This window comes from Daphnia pulex, chromosome 5, assembly GCF_021134715.1.
Source record: "Daphnia pulex isolate KAP4 chromosome 5, ASM2113471v1".
Classification (NCBI taxonomy): Eukaryota; Metazoa; Arthropoda; class Branchiopoda; order Diplostraca; family Daphniidae; genus Daphnia; species Daphnia pulex.
Window position 1 is genome coordinate 9,161,992 of NC_060021.1, and position 22,017 is coordinate 9,184,008.

Sequence of the window (22,017 nt, forward strand, 5' to 3'; positions counted from 1 at the left end):
GGGGGAAAACAGTTTAATAACGATTCGACACACAAGTTTCCACTGCCCAAGCCAGGCATAGACAGTGGCAAGTCAGCTGTGTAAGGTCACTCAGTCGTCGGAAAATAAAATAATTATTCTTCGAATTGAATTTTGGTAAATAATTCTTAGAAATTAGAAAATATTCAAGGGTATAGACAGATGATATTTAAAAATTAATTAAAATTATCATAAATTTAAAATAATATATCATTATTGAAAATTTGCACCGTCCGTCTCATCAGGTATTTTGACATTTCTTCTAGTCGTGTTGTGTGTTGATAATCGTTTCTGTTGTTATTATGGAATTTTCATGGCCTTGGGAGTACGATTTCCCCCCATTCTTCACGTAACTTGAAAATATTTTCGTAGTTTTGGCGTCTATATTATTTAGCCTATTTTCTTAATGCAGCTTACAGCCAAATTTGGATACTCTGAGAAAACAACTAGAGGCATGGCGTAAACTTGTGCTCGATTATTGTCGTCATAACAAAATTTTTGTCCTTGATGTCCAAGAGTCAATTTCGCTGTTTCAGAACAAAGCCATAGACAGTAACTGTTTTTTTTGCCAATTTTTCAAATACAAAATATCTATGACATTGACTCTATCAAGGACAGCTTTCTACTGAAGGAATCAACCGAGTGCTAGAGAGTTTGCTTGAATACAACCAAATAGAATGGTGTGACAAGGCCAAAAAGCAATGTCTTGTCTATTGGAAGAATCCTCAAGAATGGGGGAACTTAATCTACCGCTATGCTTCAGACAAGGGAATGACCAATACAGTCTGCACCTTTTACGAATTGACTGCTGGTGATGATGTTCAAAATGAAGGTATTTTATCCTCAGAAGTGACATTGACTAATCATTGAGTAACATTAATTTTTTTTTATTACCTTTTTTATTTCAGAATTTGCTGGTATGGATCAATCCTTGCTAGTAAAAGCTTTAAAGACACTTGAGGCAACAAATAAAGCTGAAATAATTATGTTTGGTGGAAATGAAGGTGTAAAATTTTTCTGAATTTGTAAATATCAAGATCTAAAATAAAACAATAAATTTAATTTTCCAAGTTCCACAAAATATGCCATTTATTAAGAATAACAGTTAAACCAATTAAATCAGGTTACCATGGTTACCAAACAATTCCAAACAAACCGTGCGGCAATGGCATTATTAACGTTCTACTCAACTCCTCTTGTACGAGAATATCAATCGACTTTGATTTCACGTGCCTGTTTTTTCGCGTCCTTATGTTTTCTAGTGTGCGTATTTGCTCCTTTATTAGTTGCCTACAGTAGTCATGGATTTTGGGTAAAACATAATGTGCATCGAGAACAACCGGATGTCCGCTTCAAGTATCAGGCATTACTTTTGGCTCGTTCACCATCCAGCGATGTTACGTGGAGCACTTTCACAGAATATAATTCGCTCACTAGTCAATATTTGCATTTTCCATCGATAACTGTAAGTTTTGCCAATAATTCCTTTAGCAAACTTTAAAATAATTGATTTTTAATGGCTAGGTTATGGAAAAAGATGAAGATGACGACGGACTTATGGATGGACTAGATCTGAGTTTGGAACTGGAGACTAATCAAACAATTCATTTCATTCAGTTATTTTTAATATTTTCTTACCGATTAAAAGTAAGTCTTTATTGACTTCAAAGATAAGTTAGACCAAATCAGTATTTTTGTGATTGTAGGATATCTCATCCATAACTATGGAATCATTGGCCGTGATTCAATATAATTCTGGCATTCCGTTAACTGGATTGCACTACGTAGGGGATTTACAATGGCTGCAGAAGCGAATGCTCAATTACCGACAGTCAGACAACCGTTATAATCAAACCGTAATGGGACAATTTGAAATCTCCGACTTGCTTCGAGCTTACAACGAACGTGACTGTAAGCAATCCAAATATCTTATCTTTTTACGACAATCGATTGAAATTTTATCTTTTTAGATGGAACCGAAACCCGTAATGGGCACTATTCTCCGATTTACGGTCCATCCGATGGCTTATTGCGAGTTCACAGTTACATTCGATACACGGAAGCGGTTCTGGAATATACGCCTGGCCTCTGGAATGTTCTCAAGTGGGCTTGGATCCAGTACGCTTCCATTCTGTTGATTTTCTCCTATGTAGTAGGTATTTTCAAGAACGTCGTTTTCGGCCAACAGATGATTCCAACATGGAATGAAAAACGTATAAAAACTGTCAGCCATAATTTTAAATGAGTTATGAGGATATTAACTGAATGTATTTTTATATTTCCATGGTTTTTTTTTCTAAGAAATGAATCGAGTTTAAAAATAACGTGAGAAGTGTTGATTTTTTAATTAAAGAAAATCTTTATAGTGTTTTGAATCGACTGACGGCAAATAGGACACTTTGCGTTAGGTTTTCTTGAGATTTTCAAAGTACACGCATAACAAGCTGCCACATGAGCTGTTTTTCTGTGAACGAAGGCACCATCCCGAATTCCGACGTGACACACTGTGCACATGTTGTTATCATTTGAAGTGCCAGGTGCAGATATCAGCATCGCACAGTCAGTGTCTAGAGAAGTGCCAGATGGTTTGGTTCTCCCAGGCTTTTTAGACCTTCTTACTGGACGTGGTGGTCGACTTGATTTCCGCTTCTGTTAGTAAAAAAAAAGAATAAAATGTCAGACACTTAAATTTCGTGAGAATGTGATAAATATAACAGTACCTGATAGCAAGTGAAGCAGAAATTGCGTGGGGCTGAAGTTGGTGCTCTGCATTTAAGACATTTCCAACTGGTTTGCGATTGAGAGTTGTCGAAGTTACTATCCGTTTCACCGTTAGGATCGTCCCAACCGGACTCGTCGGTAAAAGAAGAACTACTGTCGGCTAGTGGGGCTGGCAAAAGGCCTTCAGGAAAATGAACATTCTGAAGAGATAAATACATTTTTATATCTAAAAATAAAACATCTGTGGGCTTTGTTGCTTACCGTAATTTCAAGAGAAGAAGAAGAGTCACTGCTTTGAGATTCTAGATCTGTACTATCTTCGTCAACAATTTCAAATTCTGTAAGGGAATCCACTTCATCAGGATCTGATAAACTCCAGTCGTCAACAGAATCAGCTGCCCAAGCTGTTAAATAAGAACATTAATTGCTTTTCTTTGCACAGTGATGCATCGCAAACATACCTGTTTCATAGCTCTGCCAAGAATAAACAGATTCTTTATCATCGTCATCATCATCATTTACATTTACACCATCACATGAAGATGAACCAGACCCGGTCGACAGGAAATCTGGGCAGAAACGTTTACGCGCCGGTTCTTCCATTTGAACTCCATCACATATCATCTAAACAGCAAGGCCAAGTGTAACCATCAAGTAAATGTTAAAACACACAAAAATCTAAAACTCAATAAAAAAATTTTGATATTTACCACAGAGTGGGTATCCATATTTTTAGCAATTTTAAACACTTGGTAAACAAACTTGTAGGAAAAAAACAAAACAGGACGGACAAAATGGAATGACTAGGGTTGTTGATAGGATAAAGTCGACTGAATTGAAATGCCAGAATCGTCTGCTAGAAGTATATTCCCAAGGCCTAGGGCGTTATTGCGAACGCTAGAAACATGTTCGAACACGTCTTGTCTGTTCCGACTCGATCGTGAATAGAGTACGTTCAAGTCCGTTGAAATGCACGCCTTGTATCGTATTACTACTGTAAGTAGTTCTGTTATGTACAGGAAACTCTAGATTGAGTTACAGTAATTTCTCTAGCAGCTGTGCATATCAAGGTGTGTGTCAGTCAAGGTATTTGACATACTTTGCCTGTCTTGATGTCTCATATTACAGAGAATAGGCACATACAAAATTAGTAATTTTATTTAAGTTTGGGAAATTCACCAGAGGCGTGATTACTCACATTTTATGAAATATAGTGAAGTAATCATTCAGGCGTCCACAATCTATCACAATTGGGCCCAACCTGCCCGGACTCGTCGTTGTTGTTGAGCTTTCCGTTGGGCGGCGGCATTTCTCAAATAGTTCGTGCTCGTGCCTGAGCTTGAAAGAGTTTCACTCTTGAGTGAGTAAAAACCGTTTGTTGTTAGTGAGGGGGAAAGCTTTCACACACAACAAATAAGAAAGAATTTTGATCACGCCCATTTTAACATTATGTTAGAAAGTCTAAAATGTCATGGAAGATTATTATTTTACTGTATGAACAAAATCTCAAACTATTAATGTCAGGGTCGTGAAGATATACAAAGCGGAGAAACCTCCAGTTTGTAATCTTTCCTTATCGGCTCTTTTCTTAAAACGAGATCCACACGAAATTCGACACGTCTGAACGGGAACGGCGATTTCTTCCATCGGGTCCGATTTACAGTAGATAACGGAAAAGCACTTGCAAGAGTTTGAGGACAATGTTCTACATGATTATCGCATCCTCTGGAGCATATCAGTGCAACGTTTTACTGCTATAAGCATTAAAGGAGAAAATACAAGTTTAAAGATGCGGATTATGCGTTTAATGGTTGTTTACGAAATTATCTATTGCATTAAGAGGATTTTCATCAACTAGGACAAGTGATAATTAGGTCGTTGAAGGGCACGATCAAAGATTTAAGATCTACAAAGTAAAAATCAATGCTTGCATTCAAGGCTTCCCATTAGCAACAGTAATCCATAATTTGGTAAAGAATACTGCTGGATTGAAGAATACTGGATCCTTAATCAACGATCCTGGCCATCGGCCTAGAGCTTTTTCGTTGATATTGATTTGCGTGCGACATTTGCGAACGATGTGTGAAAACAAATTGCTTTCATTCATGTGAACTCGAATTGACTGTTGCCATGGGGGAATTTAGTAAAATTGAAAAATAAAAAGATTTTTAGCAGAGCGTGGTTTCGATCCACGGACCTCTGGGTTATGGGCCCAGCACGCTTCCGCTGCGCCACTCTGCTGTTCTTTTTGGTTGATCAATAAAGTAAATAATTTATTTTTTTTTTTTGAAGGAAAATAAATTGATCGACACTCGACAAGGAAATGGAAATGTCAGATAGATTGAGTTTGCGCTTGTGTACGTAACATTATTACCAAAGTTCGTTTGCACTCCCGTCTAATTTTTTTTTTATTTCTAAGGATGACTGGCAACAAAGCTGGGAGCACAAATAGGCTGTCGATATAGATGTTTACTACCGGCCTTCTTATCAGTTTTCTTTTAGAAACAGGATTCGACTGGTTGGTAAATGTCACAAGTCACATTTAGTTTCGTCTAGTTTGCTCTGCTAAGGTAACACAAGTAAACTTTTTTTTATTTTGTTTTTGTTGGATATTAACTTACCTACACCGAACTTGGGTTTTGTTGGCTAGTCTAGTAATCAATAATTGTCATTTTCCCCGTGTTCTGGACTCGACTGGTTTGGAAGTGAAATTTGTTTTGTAGCACTGCGAAGTATCAGACCTGTTCTAGAGAATTTAAAACGGTGTATTAATTACGGGGTTTGATTGAAAAGTCTAAACGCAAAATGAAAGGTAACCATAAAGTATCAGCCAAGGTTTTTACCAGTTCTATTAATAATGAATACAGTATCTCTATAATAAAATTTCTAGGAAATTTCTCTCTAATAATAAACACATATAAAATATGTCTTTTGCGAAATGAGGTCATGGCTTTTATAGCTAAATGTATGACATGCACACGCGTCATTTCACATTTATACCTTGAAGGAAATTGATTGAATTACTGAATGTCATGTTTGTATGTAGCTAATAGGTCTGACATGGACACATCGGAAATCGAATTCCCTCGACTGGAACTAATGGTCGCAACCGATTTAAAACTGGGAATTGGAAAGGAAAATAAAATGGCCTGGCACCTGCCAACCGAATTTTCCTACTATCGACGGATGACTACGTGCGCAAATGGATCGGAAAAAGTGCACGCCTCCATATTCGCTACCAAGACCTGGCAGTCCATCCCACCGGAAATGAAACCTTGGGGCAATACCATATGTTTCATTTTGAGTCGCTCCATGACGGAAGATGATGTGCGAAACTACAGCGACGTCTACGTCCATTCAAGTCTTGAAGAAATCATTGCTCACATGCGTCAAACAGATATGAGAAAACGTATCGATCGGGTCTGGATGCACGGAGGAGGGTTTGGCTACAAGGAGGCCCTTCGTTCAAAGCATTTCTACCGATTGTATCATACCAAGATCGACGCTGAATTTTCGTGCGATGTGTTTTTTCCTAGATACGACGAATGCCAACTCCAAATAGTTGACGATCCCGATGTCCCTCAAGGGATTCAACTGGACCGCGGCGTCAGTTATCAAATCCATGTCTATGAAACCACTGGCGTTTGCCCTTTACTCGATGCTCCTTGAGCCCAATTTAATGTCCTAACCTGCAAAATGATTGAAATCGATATTTGATTATGATGCTCTCTAACGGAAACATGCCCCAGTGTTTGTAACAGTAACCTGATTTATTATTTGATGACTCAAAAAACATTCCCGAGCAAATAAACGAATCGACAATTGCGGGAAAGTAGGACACCAATCAAACAAGTTGGGTTGTGAGAAAATAAATAATGGGAAATCGAAAACCGTAAATAATTTTTTAAAAATAATTTTTTAAACTAATGCTTTAAGTACGACCTGACGTTTCTCAACATTAAGGATAATCAAACATTCAAACCAAAATAGCTCTATAAAATACAAGGTCTAAAAGTGCTGAAAAACGTACACGTGGGTTATCAAACTGAGGAATGTGCAATGTCATGCATGAATAAATAAAACGATAAATAATTGATTAACAACTTACGTATTCCACATTTTTCGTTTTCGAACTTTAAACTTGGGCATATCAAGTATTAAAGGCTTGGATCAACGGGAGCAAAGCCTTGTATGGGGCTCTTCGGGATCTGTTTTATTTAGCCGATTTATCTGGCAACGCAGCATGGTTCGAGACTTTTTTGAGGGAAGAACGGGGAGAAGAGGGAGAATGGGGCGAGTGGGAGGGAGGAGGGCGTACGAAAAAAAAGGGGACCCACGTTTCCTCTTCTCCCCCATTCGTCCCATTCTCCCTCTTCTCCCCGTTCTTCCCTCAAAAAAGTCTCGAACCATGCTGCGTTGCCAGATAAATCGGCTAAATAAAACAGATCCCGAAGAGCCCTATAAGTCTAACACTAACAACTTAAGTAAATTTGTTTGAGCAGACGAATATTTAAGTGGCTTACACTTCAATCATAGATAAAGAAGACTGGTTTCGCATGTGCTATCCTTTTAGCCCTATCCCTACTGACCCCGAGTTCTTGGAGTGCTTGTAGTGCCTCTAGCGGACAAAGTACTGTACTGCACCGAGGCTACGAAGGGTTTTGCAGACGAAGATTGTTTTCCTTCTGTCTTGCTAAAATTCTTTGCTGGCGTTTAATAGTTTTAGGTAATTTTGCCTTAAAAATTTTTATTAAGAAGTCAAATTGTATTTAATTTTGACATTTGCTAATTACAAAAGCAGAGAAATCAATTGAATCATTGCAATTGAATAGAAGTAAGCAGAGTGTAGAGATGAAAACGTACACTAGAGGGCAGGACAAGTAGTCCAAGATTGGAGAAATAGGAGGAAGGGTAGCAAGAATGTTGGCGACAGTTGGCCATGTTAATTTTCTTATGAAGAGCATAAACCAGTGGTCTTTGTCTATGCTTCAATGCCCAAAGGTGTTTTGTTTCGAAAGCGTCATAGCAACGAGAAGTAGCGGGTTTTTTTAGCAGACGACGTCATCATACGTCACACTTGTTGATTTCGGTTTTTCGTGACTGGCAAAGTCAACGGTCTTTCACCATGTATACCTTGTTCTACTTTCCTGAGCGTGACTGGAATCATCATCAGCAGGTGTGTTTCTTCAGGAAGTTTAAGACTCGTCATAAAAGACTTTGATCAACCACGTCACATAACATCGCATTAGCATTGTTAATATCGAATAGAAATCCCTACAAAGGTAAATTTTATCCGTAGTTACTAATTTAGGACAAAATATCCATATTTCTCAAAGGTAAAAGTAATGCAGAGAAAAAAATATATATGTTGTATTCATGTTTTGTAATTGTTGATGTATTAGTCATTTTCTAACTATCGTCTTTTTGTTTTATTGTCGTACAGGTAAGCAATAATGAGTTTAGTTCCTGACTATCCCCGTCTTGAGCTGATGGTGGCATGCGACCAAAACTTGGGTATTGGTAAGGACGGCACACTCCCCTGGAGTCTGCCCTCTGAATTTGCCTACTTTCTGAAGATGACCCAGAATTATCAAGGCAATGGGGGCAAAGTCCATGCCTCCATCTTCGGCCGTGCTAACTGGGAATCGATCGCCAAGACCTGTGGAGACAATAATCCTTGGAAAGATACAATCTGTTACATTCTCAGTCGATCTATGAGCGCCGATCAACTTCCGGAAAATGTTTTTGTTTGCTCATCTTTCGAAGATATTATTAATCATCTCAACAGACCAGAGATTAAGGAGCGTGTAGACCGGGTCTGGGTTCATGGCGGTGTATCCGTCTACACAGAAGCTTTACGTTCGCCCTATTTTTATCGGCTTTACCGGACAACAATTGAGGAGACGTATCCGGCGGATGTGTTTTTCCCACGCGTCGACGAGTCCCGTCTGACCCTTGTTCACGACCCCGACGTCCTACAAGGGACCCAGCATGAAAATGGCGTCAATTTCCAAGTCTTTGTCTTTCAAACCACTGGTATTAATCCGTTGGTATAGAAAAGAAGATATTAAAAAAGAAACGAGAATACTCAAATATGCGATGATTGAGATGTTATTGAACATTTGATAAGGGAAAAAAAAAATTACAAATCAGACACGAGAAATAAATGGCGCAACAAATCAACGCTACGAACGGATTCGGTAAACATTCAAAATTTTCATTTCCCCAAAATTGTTTTTAAACAGTGCTTTAGTTGTACGGTGTCAAGGGATTTTTAATAAATTTCATATTTTACTCTCAATTTTCTTTTTACTTAGCCAGAGTCGTTATGCAAAGTCGTGAGAGAGAAGTAAAAAATATTGCTACAGCTGAATTTTTCCGAAAATCTTCACACGTAACTCAAAAAATAAAAGGCGCAAAAAAAAGTTAATAATATAAACTCAAAAATAAATCAACATTTTTGTTTTTGTCAGGTATTAGATAAGAAACTAAAGAGACAGCTGTTGTTTGTGGAGTAAAAAGAGGGGCCCAAACAATTGTTTTTCTCTTTGATTTTCAAATTTTGTGTGTGTCTGAATTATCGGCGGATTAGTTGAACGCGTTAGTCTGATTACGCGATGACATACGCACAAAAAAACACTCACACAGACGAGAGATCCACCATACAAATGCAACTATCCGATAATTCTTGAAAGGGGGACGAGACGAGGGAGGGGCACATTTTCAAGGAAGGTGTAGGGGGGGAATCGAGACGAGCACCTAAAATCAGGACGACGTCTATGATAAAGTAAAACGAACAAGCGTGTGCCAATTTAAGGAAAGAAAATCATTTCGTGTTTAAAACTGGTGGCTTTTGCGATTGTTGTTGGATCCGCAAAGGCGACTGCCAATCAGTTGGCTGCGTCGATTATTGCGTCCAGCAGCGGCCATCATGGTCTGATTGCCTCGCAGCAAATTCTTGCGTGACATCCAGTTCTTGTCCGCTTTCTGTTTAGCCTGAAATTATGCAAATGTGTTGGTTAATCTATCGTTAATGGCGATGATTTCTAAATTTAAAAACGTACAATTCGAGCGGATGCGATGGTCGCCATTTGTTTGGCATCGCTAGAAGCAGCCAAGACGGTCGATGCTGTCACAGGGGAAGCTGCTGGACGTGTCAACGGTTCTGGGCTGGGCACAATGGCAATAGACGAGCTGGTGCTCTCATTATCCTCATTCGAGGAAGCTTGGACGGGTTTGATTCCTCCGCTGTTGTTCTTGCTAGATCCTTTCCATCTACGGGGTTTGGTCCCTTTGGGCTGGCGGTGACGACGTCCGTATCCATTGTTCTTGCCCGGTTTGACAATGGCTTTTAACGCAACATCCTGAGTAACGATCCAGGATTCCTCAAGTCCGGCCAGCGTTTCTTCATCGCTTGCCACATCTCCGATAACTTCTGAAAATTGGTGAAGAAATAAGTTAGGAATTGCGATAATAATAATAGTAATAATGAGTTAAATTTTACCCTGGGTATCCACAAGGACCCAATCGTCTTCTGCGCCGCCGTTATTAGCACAATCGCCTACGGCAGGCTCTTGCATCAAATCGCCATCGGCAGCTCCAAACAGATAACTCTTGAGTTGGCTCAACATAATCACTTTTTAAAAAAACAAATTTCTTGATTGAATGCACTGCAATTTTGTATGTATCAGGATCACCAGGCAGCAACAAACACTAAATAAAGAAGAAGATAAGAATTAGAGTTATCCCCGTTTCGTGTAGTGACGTCATACTGCGTGACACAGGTTGCCAAAAATTCCGTAAGTAGCTTGAAACGAGGGGTTTTTCGCAATCAAAACACTGCCACCTTTTCCCGAGCTCTGAGTAAATATAACTATTTCAAGATGCCTTGCTTGTTCCGAGCGCGGGACTAAAATTAGCACGACTGTTTTACTCGTGTGACGTTGCTAGTTGACCCATGCCAAAAAATACGTCCCTTTCCAAATTCTTTCAGCGCAGCACGAGCAGCAGAAGCGCTTTTCTCAATGTTGGTAAACAAAAAACCCAGTCCAACTATCGATTTACAAGCGAGGATCGATTTTTAGTTAAAACGACAACAAAGAGAGATGCGCCGCATGCGCGCATGAAAAACAGGGCCCAGAATAATTCAAAATAAATGACGCTCACCAACTCAGGTGTAGAACAGCACGCACTAGACAAGGTCCCAGTATAAATGACTAAAGTGGAAATAATACGTAGGGAGAGAAATTCGATCACGTGATGGCCGAATGTTGTTGCAGCGAAAAGGTTATGACGAGGGCGGGGTCTTGGGATACCAAAACACTTTGGATAGACTGAACTTGCGCCAGCGTTTGTTTTCCAAAACAACAAACCAAAAGATGGTCGTCAGCTGTGTTGTGCTACGCCACTTGAAAGTTTCTGGTTTTTTCCCCACGAATTTCTTTCCCAAAAAAACAACGCAACACACACAAAAGGGGAGGAGCTTAAAATCAGGATGTCCTTTGTACACGAGGATCACGTGACCAAGATGAGCCCGCCCAACCCTACAAAACCCTATACTGTGTGTTGTTGCTAGGCTCGCTGACTTGCATCGATTATTGGAAAACCGAGCCCTTCTTTTGCCCTTTCGCTACTTTCGTGAATAAATTTATATTAAAAAATTGCTAGCCAAAAATGCGAGATGAATGGACTGGGTTTTCGTTGACGTCACACATCAATTGATCGAAAGCGACCAGCACGAAATAGAACTTTCTCTATGGGGCCAGTTCTTTGTTGCTGGTACACGTAAACAACAACAACAACCACACAGAGGAGTATAGAACGAAATTTATCCTTACCGAACACTTTATGTGGCAAATAGAGGCGATAGTTGAACTATAACTTGATAATATATTACTTTACAATACGACAGTTATGTACAATTTTGCAAGAAAGACTCAAAAGGGCACACTGCGCCTCTTTTGTATATATATAAATGTATCGTTGAGTGTGAGAGACTTTACTGTGACGTGTGTTGTCTCTGAGAGACAACAACCAACTAAATTTTAGGGGGGATAGGGTGGGATAGGGAATATGGTCCACTCCTTTGTGGCTTTGTTCAAAACATATGAAAAAAGTTCCAGCGTGGAAGCTTAAACTGCGGATTATTTGCCAAATTCTTTATTGAATTTATGGAAAAGCGTAATGATGATAAGTTCCTGGCAAAATTTAATTAATCACTTGTGATTCATTTCACAATTTCGTAAGGATGCGAAAATAACGTGAATTGAATAACTAATGTAAATATTTGAAGACTGTAAGATTGTTAATTTAAATAATAGCTTCTGGTCTTTTGTGTGCAAATATTTGATTACGTTGAATTCCGTTATGATAACAAAGTTATGTAATATTATTGCCAAACAAACATTCTTTTTTTTTCCTTTGTGAGATTTGGTTACCGAATCAAAATCTGGCAACGCTAATGGCGTCGCTTATTTGAATTCAGTTTCAGATTTTCGTCACCGTTTGTGTTGATTTTTCAATGAGGGCCACATGAGTATTGCAATGGATTCTCCTCCAGCTCAGCATGAAAGTATAGAAGAGAAAGAACGTAAATTACGTTTAAGAAACAGAGTGTTGAATGAAATTATTAGTTCAGAGGAGTCTTACATCACACAATTGGAAATGCTACTCAACGTAAGCCGAAATGTTCTTTCTATAACGTTTGTCCAAACCTTAACTTTTGATTTGCATAATTGAAGGGTTTTGTCAGGCCTGTCAGAGACAAAAATATTATACCAAAACATAGTTTTTCTGCTATATTTGGAGACATAGAACCTCTATACGCACTAAATGTGGTTTTGAATGAAGAGTTGCAAAAATCTGAAAATGTTGGATCTGCCTTTTGTAAAATTGCACCATATCTCAAACTATACTCCACATATGCTCACGACTATGAACTTGCCATCAGCTCTTTACAGGTAAGCATTTAATTCCAGTAGTTAGAAAATTTTTCCACTCTACTATTGAATCTGTTTTCAAGCAAGTTACCAATTCCAATAACAGGGTCTAAGGAAATCAAACAAAGCATTTGAAACCTTTGTAAGCCAACAAGAACGTTTACCACACATTTCCAGAAAACTAGAAGCTTTGTTGATAGTACCAATTCAACGTGTTCCAAGATATCGACTACTCCTCACTGAATTGATAGTTCACACAGAAGAACAGGAAGAAGAACATGCCATCTTAAATGCTGCTCTTAAACAAATTGAAGCTGTTGCTCACCATATAAATGAACAGATTCGTGAACACGAGAACATGCAAAGAATGATTCGAATACAACGTTCACTCGCACAAGGAAATCCCAAAATTATCTCACCCGGTCGTCGATTCATCAAAGGTAATCATCGATTTCAATTCTACAGCACTTTTCCTCACCATTTCTTTTGTCTTTAGAAGGAAGTTTGAGAAAAGTCTCTGCAGATAGTGAATCAGCCCATAACAGATACTTTATCCTCTTCAATGATATGTTGCTGTACTGTAAAGTTCGTTCTCCTAGCAATGAAATCGACCTGAAAGGATCCCTTGTCTGCAGTTGTGTCTTTCCTCTTCGTCATTGCAAAGCGGAAGCCGTAGTAGGAGATGGACTTTTTAGGGTAACATCTTATTATAATCCTTGCAACTTTATTTTGGCTTATACTCTGCACGATTTCTTTAGGTAACCTGCAGAGACGAATCTTTGCTGCTTTGTTCGGATACGGCTGACCAAGGAAAACAGTGGGTAGAGACTATAAACGCTGCTGTTGAACAGCTTGAAGCCAATTTCAGAACACTTAGAAAGGAAAGTAGTAGCCGTCGGCCAATACGGAAGCGCCAATTACATCAAAAAGACAGTTTAATGCGAAAATTCCACCAGAAGAAACTTACGCTGAATGGCCCAAGTGTTTGCCAGCCAAGTTCTTTTGAAGTAGAAGTGCTCCGGTCTGAAAACACGGGTTCTCACTCTCCTCGACAAAGTCCTACACTCAAGTCACCGTGTGTCAAGTCACCACGTCTTTTGAAATTGCCTAAATGGCCGGAATCTTGTTCCGGGTCACCTTCGTTCCCTTATTCTCCTCGGAAATTGTTGGCCCTCATCGCTCCGTCCTCACCAAATTGTTCGCCAGTTCACGAGGTATCTTCTGTAGCAATTTTTTAAATGTAATTCTTTCTAATTTTTTGTTTATGTTTCAGGCTCCCCCAGTATTTAATTTTTACTCCCCGCCTATTCAAACAGATTTTACCGTCAATACAGATTAATAATATCCGTGTCAATAGAAAAAAAAATTTCATACCAGTGAGTGTGAGTCAATTAGTTTGATACATACATACTTAATGAATGCTCTGTACAGTAATCTATTTTGCACACACCTGCAGGTACAAACAGTTATTTTAAAAAGGGAGGGGCTGTCTATGCTTCTTCCTTGCATCCATCGTTGGAGATTTTCTTTTTAAAAGAACAACATGTACACGCGAGTGCGATAAATAACAACACCGACCATTTTACTATAATTGGAGAACTATCATGTAGGGAGAAGTTAACAGTAACAAGGGAAGAAATAGGAAAAAGTTATTTTAATAGCCGAAAGAAATTTTACTTAAAAAGGTATCCCTAAAACACGAAATGCAAAACATTTCTTTCGCTTTTACAATTATGAAATACAGATGGGAATTTTCAATTCTAAAAGGAAATTGTTTGATGTGCCAAGTTATTCACTTTAAAGGAATCGTTACAATATGTCGGAACTAGCGTGTCTTCAACTCCCTCTCAACCGCTAGACCAGGCGCAATCGTATTCTTTCCTCTTAATTTGTCCTAATGGTTTGGAATCACAACCTCAACACACCACTCTTGATAAATTCCCTGAACCAAAACCGCCAGATGACTTCTCTACACACTGGTCTGTAACTACTATACTGAGGTATTAAGATGAAGACAGTCTAATGGCACGGACAACTGGAACAAAGAAGACGCCAGGCGCCATGGAAAAAGGCCAAGAACAACGAGAGGGGAAAAACAGTTGGAGATTTGGGGGGGAAGGAAGAAGAAGAAAGCAAAGCAGATAATTTCATTCAATGACTGTGGTCCTAGAACTGTTTCAGCGTCCACCTGGACTCATGCCGATGGTCAGTATGTGTGGAATGAAAGTTCATGTTTGATACGTCGACTTGACTGGTTGTTGTTTATTCCTGCTAGGAGTAAGCTCGAGGCATTAAACCTGAGTTCCATTGAATTCGCTGCTGCGCCGGCGCAGCTCTGCTTCTTCTTTAGTTTCACTGTCGCTGTTTCGGTCAGTAGAACTGGATATGACACCGTTACTTTCAGCCGCGTGATGGCCGTCTTGAATGACACCACCGTTATTATTAGCCTTATTTCTTGCCGGTTTTGGCTTGCTCTTCTTTTTGACGAGCTCCGATAGTCGGAAACTGCTTTTGCCTCCGCCTCCACTGCTCGGTTCATCATTCTCTTCCGTGATGGCTCCTAAGTGAATTGCCGGTGAAGTCTGGTATTGAGATGACGATGCTGGAGTAGCCGCGGCAGCAGCTGCTGCAGCCGCAGCGGCCTCTGCTACCTGTGCAACCGTAATATCGTCCGGTAGTTTTTTGGTTCGGAATGAAGCGTTCGTTATCATGGATTTCCACATTGCTCGAGCTGAGCCACCGTTTGCGCCGGTGCTCATTAATTGGGGCGAACTATGTTCACCTATAAACCGATGAAATATGACACGTTCAGGAAAATTCTGCAAGGAATGACTCAATCACATTGTGATACCTCTAATGCTAAGATGAGACGAATCGGCCATGGCGGCACTCACTAAGATTGGTGCAGCCATCAACTCCATTTCTACTCGACGTTGCACAGCTTCTAGCGTTTGTCTGGCTGCACTAGCAAGGTCCTCATCTTCCATGCTGAAAATATAAATGATTATATGTCAACAAGCATTTCATTTTAGTTGATTGCAAATAACGGATAAAAGAACAAGTCAAGCCAAACAAAAAAGAATGCAAACCTAGCGACCGGTGTTGGAGGAGGAGAATGCAATCGAACAAAGGTGTCGTTGGTAATTATGGGTAATGGACTGCAATTCCAAACCAAAATGGCGAAAAAAAAGAAATCAAATGATAAAAGAGAAATCAAACAATAAAATCATTTAAAAGCCATGCGAGGAAAACTTCGCCCCCTCTTTATGCACGAACTAATGATTACGTCAGTGAGTAGATCAGATGGAGCATTTCGACCAATAAATTTGAGGACAATGGAATTCGCGGCGAGCCTTCGGAATTACGCGTGTAGCCCTGAGCTACCAACCTGGGAAAGAAATCGTTTTAAAAGATCTGCATTGTCACGCTAAATAGAAATTAGATTTTGTTCTTACCGACGAAAGGCCATGCAAGTTTCGGATAAAGTGCTCTTCGAATACATAGATAGGTAGTTGGAGTAAATGCGTAATAAGGCGGCCATAGCGGGAAGGCGGTTCTCAGCATTGAAGCTGTTCAAGTGTGGGTGGGGACCAAATTTGACCGTAATTCGGTTGGTTGGATCTAGCCTCTTTAAAGCAGACTCTGTCAGGGAAGATGAGGCTATGGCTGAAGTCTGGAAACAAGGGTATTAAGGAAGAGTTCAATGACATTCTAATTATGATGATGACTGCTATATGATTACATCATGGTAGATAGAAGGCTGTGCAATGTTTGGTACTCTGAAAGAATGGGTCTTGGGACTTTGGGCTTCTCCACCAGCCTCCAAATTGTATATTGCTAACAAAAATGTTTGCATACTTCCTGCATCCTGGTTAAAAAAAAAAAAAAAAAACTAGATATGTCACAGAAAAAAACAGTTATTATTTGAACAATTTTCTACCTTTCGTTCTCCTTGTGCAATTGCACTTAAATAAGAATAGATGAGACTAGGGACAAATTGCAATGAGAACACTTTTGATTCCGTATTGCTTTCACGGTAGTACCCAAAGAGGCGTATACAAAGAATGTTGAATAACTAAACAAGAAAAAAAATAATTATGATAATGATAACACTTAATTAAAATTTTACAAGCACAATTTTACGTCTTTATTGCTTTTCCATTCTTCAATGAGGCTAAAGATAGCTTCCATCATGTCAGAGTTGGATGACAAAGCTTTGCTCCATCCGTCATTTTGTGCATCTTTCAACCAATCACTAATAAAGAGTCGCATATCTTCATCCATTTTGATTAGTTTTATTATTTATTTAAGTCGATAGTATCATATACGGATGATTCGTAGAAAGAGGGCGTTTCTTTTGCCGGTTTCAAGAACACAAAACAAACCCAAAAGTCAAGTCACATCCACAACACCAAGTCACTTTTCAATATGTGATAATGTTTTGTTATCAGTTCAAATGACCCAAAGATGGATTTCACATCTTAAGTCTTAACATCATTTTGACATTTCTAACATTTAACAATCACCTGACTAAGAACGTCTGCGTGAAAAAGGGAGGGAAGCACCTTCTGACCACTTGTGCGGGTTTGCCCAAATCGCCCAAATGTCCATCCCGTCCCGTCCCGTTGCCGCTCTGCCTTTGGTTGTTCCACGTGATAAAGGGGTGCATGACTCTCATGACCTTGGTCTTTCCTCCGTTTGAATTTTTTTTTCTTTTTTTGGCTCATGCCGTTTGCTAGGTATGGAATAAACCGGTTTCGCTAATTTCGGGATTTCAGAATTTTGAGTATCACGCGAGAGAGACTCCGCCTATCCTGTATTTCATCACATGTCTGCTAGAGTTTGGAGTGAAAGGAAGTCGATTCGTTTGTTCAATCTGTGATTGTGTGTCTTGGTACTAAGACTACCTGTGACCGTCCTGATCGAGCTTTCTATATTTAAACGAAAGCCGGTGTCTAAATCGGACGTTCCACTCAGCACTGCAAAGGTTGGATTTCAGTGGTTTTGTTATATAACTTTTCTCACCCAATTTTCATTCATTGATTAATAACTGTGAATATTTATGCATAGGTGCTAATAGTTTGATTTTAAACATTAGCTGTTTAACCATTGATAGCTGCCATGGCTGCAAGTCGAATGAGAAAACTTGCTGCTGGAGGAATTGCCTTAGGTGGAACAGTTGCTCTTGCATCATGGGTTTTTGGAGATGATAATCACACTAAGGTATGTCCTACTATTACGATGAAACTGTGAAGCCCTGTTTCATAACCATTCATTTCATCATCCAACAGAAACAATTTGGTCTGCATGTCCATGCTGGTGACTCTCTGAAGGCACGACCAAATAAGCCTTTCCCAACAAGAAGTGAGCAACTGAAAGCACTTGAAGATGAAGTCTACGATGTCCTTGTAATAGGAGGAGGTGCTACAGGAGCAGGATGTGCTTTAGATTCAGTTTCTAGAGGTATAATCAACCTAAATTTTGTCACTGGAAATGTGTGGAAACAATCACAGGTTTTAATTATTTTTTTAGGATTAAAAACAGCAATTGTGGAATTAGATGACTTCAGCTCAGGGACGAGTAGCAGAAGTACAAAGCTGCTCCACGGCGGAGTGCGCTATCTTCAAAAAGCAATTTTCAATTTAGATATTGAACAATATAGAATGGTTAAGGAGGCCCTTCACGAACGAGCGAATCTATTAGAAATTGCGCCTCATCTTTCTTATCCTCTACCTATTGTAAAGTTTTGGAATTAACATTTTATTTCATTTTTTAATGCATTATTAATGCTTTCTCCGATTTCTTTATCTAGATGTTACCGGTTTACAAGTGGTGGCAAATTCCTTACTACTGGTCTGGAATAAAAAGTATCCGGCTATCTTATCTTTTGGTAAAAATATATTTTTAACAAATTTGTCTTACGTCTTCACCAGTGTACGATTTGGTCGCTGGTTCTAAATGCATCAAAAGTTCTTACGTATTGAGTAAAGAGAAGGCCATTGAACTGTTTCCGATGCTTCGGAAAGACAAACTTTGCGGTGCGATCGTGTACTATGACGGCCAACATAACGATGCTCGAATGAACATTGCCATCGCTTTAACTGCCGCACGCCTTGGTGCTACGGTGGCCAATCACGTGAGAGTGGTAAGCATCATCGACTGGTGACTAACAAGAATTTTGGTTAACATTTGACTGAATCCAACAGGTTAGTCTCACGAAAAGTAAAGATAGTGAAGGCCAAGAAAAGGTATCCGGTGCTCGTGTACGTGACGAGATTACCGGCAAAGAATGGGAAGTCCGAGCCAAGTGTGTCATCAATGCCACGGGACCATTCACAGATTCAATCCGAGAAATGGATCAGCAAGCGGTGAACAAAATATGCGCTCCTTCAGCTGGTGTTCACATAGTCTTACCCGATTATTATAGCCCAGCCAGCATGGGCTTACTTGATCCTTCCACCTCGGACGGACGTGTCATTTTCTTCTTACCTTGGCAGGTACTAATAAAATTTACGAAATAATGTTTACTCACGTGACATGACCATTCACTTTTAGAATAGTGTGGTCATGTCAAAGAAAAACGCAAACTTGTGTTGGTTTTCATACAGAATTCATATTTGTTTGTTTTGTTTTTTAAATAAAATTAGTTAAAAGTTATGTAAAAATTAATTTGTACCGCGTTAGGTCGTCGTCGTGCAAATGAACCTGTATCTTTAAAATCTAATTGATTTTTTTTTTCTTTCGTCAGGGTTTGACAATCGCTGGAACCACTGATACTCCGTGCGAAGTAACCCACCATCCTAGTCCAACTGAAGCCGATATTGAGTTCATTCTCGGTGAAATCCGATCGTACTTGAGCCCAGACATTGAAGTTCGTCGTGGTGACGTGCTTTCAGCCTGGAGTGGCATCCGTCCATTAGTTTCCGATCCAAATAAGCCAGATTCTCAATCGCTTGTCAGGAACCACATTGTACACGTGAGTGATAGCGGTCTCGTAACAATTGCTGGAGGTAAATGGACGACATACCGTTCCATGGCCATGGAAACACTAGATGCAGCAGTCAAGACGTGTAACTTGCCAGCTGTTCGAGGTTCAGCTACCGATGGTCTACTCTTGGAGGGAGCTCACGGCTGGACACCAAGTAAAATATGAAAATATGTTTGTTTTATTTTATTACTTATCTTTTTTTTCATTTTTGCCATTCAGCTATGTTTATTAGATTGGTGCAAGATTTCGGGCTGGAGAGTGAGGTAATTAATACAATAAACATGGGTTGTTAAAATTAATTGAAAATTTGTTATTCTAGGTGGCCAAACATTTGTCAGAAACTTACGGAGACCGAGCCTTCTCTGTTGCCAAACTGGCTGCATTGACAGGTAAACGGTGGCCGATTGTCGGAAAGCGGTTGCACGAAGAATTTCCTTACATTGATGCTGAAGTACGTAGTGACGTTATTTCTATTATCGGGAGTACTAAACACAAGAGATTTTTCGAACAGGTCCGATATGCCGTAAGAGAGTATGCGTGCACTGCTGTTGACGTGATTGCTCGTCGACTTCGCTTAGCCTTCCTCAATGTTCAGGTACGAGGCCTAACTTTAGCGACTTGCCCATTTCATGAAGCTTGATTTTTAATTGTTCTTTCACAGGCGGCTGAAGAAGCTCTTCCTAGTATTATTTCTATTATGGCGGAGGAGCTAAAATGGTCGGAAGACGAGCAGAAACGGCAACATGCCGAAGCTGTCAAATTTGTTAGAGAAGAAATGGGACAACAAGTCAACCGTCAGAGCCGAGACAAAATCCCAATTAACTTATCGCGTGAAGAAATTTCGAACTACATCAAACGTTTCCAGGCACTTGATCACGATAAGAAAGGATACATCTCCATTAATGACATTCGTCGAGGACTTAAGGTATGTTCTTGTTTGTACTATATTCATCAAATCATCATTTACGATAAGATACCTTTAACCGATTAACGAAAACCGATGGTCTCATGTAATTCGTAAAGGTAATTTTAAAATCCAAAACTTATTTCGTTTGACAAGGTTGGAGATTTAATTCCCAACCATGAAATTTCGGGAGAGGAGATACATGCAGCTCTGAATAAAGTCGATTTGCGGTTGAACGGACAAACTGATCTTTCAGAGTTCATACAGGTTTCGAAGATTTTAAGAACAGATAATAGATGCAGCTTAGGCAATAGCTTCTTGCTTCTTACTCCTCCTTGGGTCTTTTTACCGTGTCTTTTGATAAAGGAAATACCTTGTAGTTGGGATATGTTTAGAATGCTTTTGTGGTGAGGTTATTAACCTGCTGTGTTCGTCCTTCTTATTTGGTCTTTTTTCCCTTCTCTTCTGTGTAGCGTCAAGGTGAGAGCATTTCGGGTACCATGATGCACGAGATCCTGCGAGAGGTGGACGTCAACTCGAACGGTTTGGTTGAGCTGGACGAATTTCTTCAGGTGGATTTAACTAAATTTTAAAAGCTTTACTAACTGTCTCCTTACTTCCTTGCCCTGGTGCATTCTGCTTGCTCTACTGTAGCCTTTTTTTTTTCAATCGTCTTAGTGAACAATTTAACTATTATTTTTTTTTTAAATTGCAGCTGATGGCCTGTATAAAATCTGGTCGCGTAACCAACTCGCGCTTTGACCAATTGGCACAAGAAGCACAGAAAAATGCTGAAGAAGAGGAAGCCAAGAGGAAAGCTATTCCTGTTGATCGCAGTGGAGGAGGAGTTTAGGTAGTCTGAGATGCTTTTTAAAATAATTTAGGTTGAATTTGCGGCTACCACCGTTTCGCGTTACACCTATATGACAAAATCCCCTCTCCTTTTTTTAAAATCATTGAACTCATCGGTTAGTTAGTCGTTTTTCTCTACTAGCTGTACTATTTAATTACTTTATTCCCCGATACTTTTATCCCTTTTTCGTACTGATCCGTACTTCAAAAAACTTATGGGATAAATCGGCCACAGAAAATAACATCTATCGATTCGAACAAAGCCAAAGTATTTCATCCGTTTTTCTCTCGATTGGTTGTGCGAAGTGTTTTTTACTTAACTTAATAATTCACTGTTATTATTCCTAAATAGTCTGCACAGTGAGATCCACAACGCAACGCATACGTATTTCTGGTTCTCCATAATCGTTTCAGATAGTTCGTTGTAGTTCCTAGCAGGTCTATTCAGTGTAGCTTCTTTTTCATTGTTGCCTGTTTTTGTATTTGTCTCTCTATTAGTAATAAATAGACGTTTGAAATCCCTAGGAAACTTTTAACGCAAAAGTGTAAGTACTTATATAGCTTAAATAGATCGGACTTTTAGCTGTAACCTTTAG

At 39.4% G+C, this 22,017-nt stretch overlaps 9 protein-coding genes and 1 non-coding gene across 19 annotated transcripts; 6 read left to right on the forward strand and 4 right to left on the reverse strand.

The window, feature by feature from the left end:
- The first annotated feature begins 4 nt into the window (after positions 1–4).
- Positions 5–1,080, forward strand: LOC124194347 (vacuolar protein-sorting-associated protein 25-like). The gene is made up of 5 exons (XM_046588492.1): positions 5–135; positions 264–367; positions 431–570; positions 632–850; positions 927–1,080. The coding sequence occupies exons 2-5, from the start codon at positions 321–323 to the stop codon at positions 1,037–1,039; spliced, it is 519 nt and encodes a 172-aa protein (XP_046444448.1). The 5' UTR covers positions 5–135; positions 264–320; the 3' UTR covers positions 1,040–1,080.
- A 67-nt stretch (positions 1,081–1,147) lies between these two features.
- Positions 1,148–2,350, forward strand: LOC124194341 (transmembrane protein 231-like). The gene is made up of 4 exons (XM_046588485.1): positions 1,148–1,483; positions 1,543–1,665; positions 1,725–1,929; positions 1,989–2,350. The coding sequence occupies exons 1-4, from the start codon at positions 1,148–1,150 to the stop codon at positions 2,261–2,263; spliced, it is 939 nt and encodes a 312-aa protein (XP_046444441.1). The 3' UTR covers positions 2,264–2,350.
- On the reverse strand, positions 2,265–4,924 carry LOC124194342 (E3 ubiquitin-protein ligase Mdm2-like). Of its 2 annotated transcripts, none has more exons than XM_046588487.1 (5): positions 3,938–4,924; positions 3,201–3,363; positions 3,001–3,143; positions 2,739–2,939; positions 2,265–2,667 (listed from the first exon to the last, which is right to left on the reverse strand). In XM_046588487.1, exons 2-5 carry the CDS (start codon positions 3,361–3,363, stop codon positions 2,362–2,364), a joined length of 813 nt encoding a protein of 270 aa, XP_046444443.1. In that variant the 5' UTR covers positions 3,938–4,924; the 3' UTR covers positions 2,265–2,361. The 2 variants fall into 2 exon arrangements, with proteins under 2 accessions (XP_046444443.1, XP_046444442.1); XM_046588486.1 differs by having other exon boundaries at positions 3,450–4,920.
- Trnam-cau lies at positions 4,909–4,980 on the reverse strand. Its single transcript has one exon. It is a non-coding gene; the product is annotated as a tRNA-Met (tRNA).
- Positions 4,981–5,069: 89 nt separating this feature from the next.
- LOC124194343 (dihydrofolate reductase-like) lies at positions 5,070–6,640 on the forward strand. Of its 3 annotated transcripts, none has more exons than XM_046588490.1 (2): positions 5,070–5,318; positions 5,786–6,640. In XM_046588490.1, the coding sequence occupies exon 2, from the start codon at positions 5,800–5,802 to the stop codon at positions 6,406–6,408; it is 609 nt and encodes a 202-aa protein (XP_046444446.1). In that variant the 5' UTR covers positions 5,070–5,318; positions 5,786–5,799; the 3' UTR covers positions 6,409–6,640. The 3 variants fall into 3 exon arrangements, with proteins under 3 accessions (XP_046444446.1, XP_046444445.1, XP_046444444.1); XM_046588489.1 differs by having other exon boundaries at positions 5,073–5,309; XM_046588488.1 differs by having other exon boundaries at positions 5,294–5,551.
- Positions 6,641–7,796: 1,156 nt separating this feature from the next.
- On the forward strand, positions 7,797–9,040 carry LOC124194349 (dihydrofolate reductase-like). The gene is made up of 2 exons (XM_046588497.1): positions 7,797–8,021; positions 8,183–9,040. Exon 2 carries the CDS (start codon positions 8,193–8,195, stop codon positions 8,793–8,795), a length of 603 nt encoding a protein of 200 aa, XP_046444453.1. The 5' UTR covers positions 7,797–8,021; positions 8,183–8,192; the 3' UTR covers positions 8,796–9,040.
- On the reverse strand, positions 8,833–11,780 carry LOC124194348. Of its 3 annotated transcripts, none has more exons than XM_046588493.1 (4): positions 11,577–11,780; positions 10,244–10,452; positions 9,804–10,174; positions 8,833–9,735 (listed from the first exon to the last, which is right to left on the reverse strand). In XM_046588493.1, the coding sequence occupies exons 2-4, from the start codon at positions 10,368–10,370 to the stop codon at positions 9,577–9,579; spliced, it is 657 nt and encodes a 218-aa protein (XP_046444449.1). In that variant the 5' UTR covers positions 10,371–10,452; positions 11,577–11,780; the 3' UTR covers positions 8,833–9,576. The 3 variants fall into 3 exon arrangements, with proteins under 3 accessions (XP_046444449.1, XP_046444451.1, XP_046444452.1); XM_046588495.1 differs by lacking the exon at positions 11,577–11,780 and adding an exon at positions 10,906–11,255; XM_046588496.1 differs by lacking the exon at positions 11,577–11,780 and adding an exon at positions 10,512–11,255.
- A 399-nt stretch (positions 11,781–12,179) lies between these two features.
- Positions 12,180–14,443, forward strand: LOC124194354 (rho guanine nucleotide exchange factor 39-like). 2 transcript variants are annotated; one of them, XM_046588506.1, is made up of 7 exons: positions 12,180–12,414; positions 12,480–12,698; positions 12,784–13,117; positions 13,174–13,373; positions 13,436–13,891; positions 13,951–14,059; positions 14,134–14,443. In XM_046588506.1, the coding sequence occupies exons 1-6, from the start codon at positions 12,271–12,273 to the stop codon at positions 14,014–14,016; spliced, it is 1,419 nt and encodes a 472-aa protein (XP_046444462.1). In that variant the 5' UTR covers positions 12,180–12,270; the 3' UTR covers positions 14,017–14,059; positions 14,134–14,443. The 2 variants fall into 2 exon arrangements, with proteins under 2 accessions (XP_046444462.1, XP_046444463.1); XM_046588507.1 differs by having other exon boundaries at positions 13,951–14,053.
- On the reverse strand, positions 14,097–17,200 carry LOC124194353 (hyccin-like). Of its 2 annotated transcripts, XM_046588504.1 has the most exons (8): positions 16,821–17,123; positions 16,618–16,752; positions 16,420–16,545; positions 16,133–16,350; positions 15,964–16,065; positions 15,767–15,835; positions 15,529–15,665; positions 14,097–15,459 (listed from the first exon to the last, which is right to left on the reverse strand). In XM_046588504.1, exons 1-8 carry the CDS (start codon positions 16,959–16,961, stop codon positions 14,969–14,971), a joined length of 1,419 nt encoding a protein of 472 aa, XP_046444460.1. In that variant the 5' UTR covers positions 16,962–17,123; the 3' UTR covers positions 14,097–14,968. The 2 variants fall into 2 exon arrangements, with proteins under 2 accessions (XP_046444460.1, XP_046444461.1); XM_046588505.1 differs by lacking the exon at positions 15,767–15,835 and having other exon boundaries at positions 16,821–17,200.
- Positions 17,201–17,214: 14 nt separating this feature from the next.
- LOC124194351 (glycerol-3-phosphate dehydrogenase, mitochondrial-like) lies at positions 17,215–21,945 on the forward strand. 3 transcript variants are annotated; one of them, XM_046588503.1, is made up of 15 exons: positions 17,215–17,340; positions 17,417–17,664; positions 17,748–17,900; positions 17,969–18,140; positions 18,210–18,415; positions 18,490–18,544; positions 18,611–18,822; positions 18,884–19,174; positions 19,426–19,819; positions 19,885–19,928; positions 19,985–20,116; positions 20,177–20,260; positions 20,327–20,590; positions 21,043–21,141; positions 21,285–21,945. In XM_046588503.1, the coding sequence occupies exons 3-15, from the start codon at positions 17,799–17,801 to the stop codon at positions 21,420–21,422; spliced, it is 2,193 nt and encodes a 730-aa protein (XP_046444459.1). In that variant the 5' UTR covers positions 17,215–17,340; positions 17,417–17,664; positions 17,748–17,798; the 3' UTR covers positions 21,423–21,945. The 3 variants fall into 3 exon arrangements, with proteins under 3 accessions (XP_046444459.1, XP_046444458.1, XP_046444457.1); XM_046588502.1 differs by lacking the exon at positions 21,043–21,141 and adding an exon at positions 20,726–20,836 and having other exon boundaries at positions 17,271–17,340; XM_046588501.1 differs by lacking the exon at positions 21,043–21,141 and adding an exon at positions 20,726–20,836 and having other exon boundaries at positions 17,328–17,664.
- Positions 21,946–22,017: the final 72 nt, after the last annotated feature.

Excerpts from the sequence above, each read along its gene's own strand:
- LOC124194347 (XM_046588492.1), top strand. The coding sequence starts at position 321 with ATGGAATTTTCATGGCCTTGGGAGTACGATTTCCCCCCATTCTTCAC. Across the intron at positions 368-430 it reads GATTTCCCCCCATTCTTCAC|CTTACAGCCAAATTTGGATA; the intron begins GTAACTTGAAAA and ends TTCTTAATGCAG. Across the intron at positions 851-926 it reads TGATGATGTTCAAAATGAAG|AATTTGCTGGTATGGATCAA; the intron begins GTATTTTATCCT and ends TTTTTATTTCAG.
- LOC124194341 (XM_046588485.1), top strand. The coding sequence starts at position 1,148 with ATGGTTACCAAACAATTCCAAACAAACCGTGCGGCAATGGCATTATTA. Across the intron at positions 1,484-1,542 it reads TGCATTTTCCATCGATAACT|GTTATGGAAAAAGATGAAGA; the intron begins GTAAGTTTTGCC and ends TTTAATGGCTAG. Across the intron at positions 1,666-1,724 it reads TATTTTCTTACCGATTAAAA|GATATCTCATCCATAACTAT; the intron begins GTAAGTCTTTAT and ends TTGTGATTGTAG.
- LOC124194342 (XM_046588486.1), bottom strand. Across the intron at positions 3,144-3,200 it reads TTGGCAGAGCTATGAAACAG|CTTGGGCAGCTGATTCTGTT; the intron begins GTATGTTTGCGA and ends CTTATTTAACAG. Across the intron at positions 2,668-2,738 it reads TCTGCTTCACTTGCTATCAG|AAGCGGAAATCAAGTCGACC; the intron begins GTACTGTTATAT and ends TTTTACTAACAG.
- LOC124194349 (XM_046588497.1), top strand. The coding sequence starts at position 8,193 with ATGAGTTTAGTTCCTGACTATCCCCGTCTTGAGCTGATGGTGGCATGC.
- LOC124194348 (XM_046588493.1), bottom strand. The coding sequence starts at position 10,370 with ATGTTGAGCCAACTCAAGAGTTATCTGTTTGGAGCTGCCGATGGCGAT. Across the intron at positions 10,175-10,243 it reads GGTCCTTGTGGATACCCAGG|AAGTTATCGGAGATGTGGCA; the intron begins GTAAAATTTAAC and ends ACCAATTTTCAG. Across the intron at positions 9,736-9,803 it reads CCATCGCATCCGCTCGAATT|GCTAAACAGAAAGCGGACAA; the intron begins GTACGTTTTTAA and ends GCATAATTTCAG.
- LOC124194354 (XM_046588506.1), top strand. The coding sequence starts at position 12,271 with ATGAGTATTGCAATGGATTCTCCTCCAGCTCAGCATGAAAGTATAGAA. Across the intron at positions 13,374-13,435 it reads TAGGAGATGGACTTTTTAGG|GTAACCTGCAGAGACGAATC; the intron begins GTAACATCTTAT and ends CGATTTCTTTAG. Across the intron at positions 13,892-13,950 it reads ATTGTTCGCCAGTTCACGAG|GCTCCCCCAGTATTTAATTT; the intron begins GTATCTTCTGTA and ends TTTATGTTTCAG.
- LOC124194353 (XM_046588504.1), bottom strand. The coding sequence starts at position 16,961 with ATGGATGAAGATATGCGACTCTTTATTAGTGATTGGTTGAAAGATGCA. Across the intron at positions 16,753-16,820 it reads AATGGAAAAGCAATAAAGAC|TTATTCAACATTCTTTGTAT; the intron begins GTAAAATTGTGC and ends TTTCTTGTTTAG. Across the intron at positions 16,351-16,419 it reads AGCCTTCTATCTACCATGAT|ACTTCAGCCATAGCCTCATC; the intron begins GTAATCATATAG and ends CCTTGTTTCCAG.
- LOC124194351 (XM_046588502.1), top strand. The coding sequence starts at position 17,799 with ATGGCTGCAAGTCGAATGAGAAAACTTGCTGCTGGAGGAATTGCCTTA. Across the intron at positions 20,117-20,176 it reads TTCCTTACATTGATGCTGAA|GTCCGATATGCCGTAAGAGA; the intron begins GTACGTAGTGAC and ends TTTTTCGAACAG. Across the intron at positions 20,261-20,326 it reads TAGCCTTCCTCAATGTTCAG|GCGGCTGAAGAAGCTCTTCC; the intron begins GTACGAGGCCTA and ends GTTCTTTCACAG.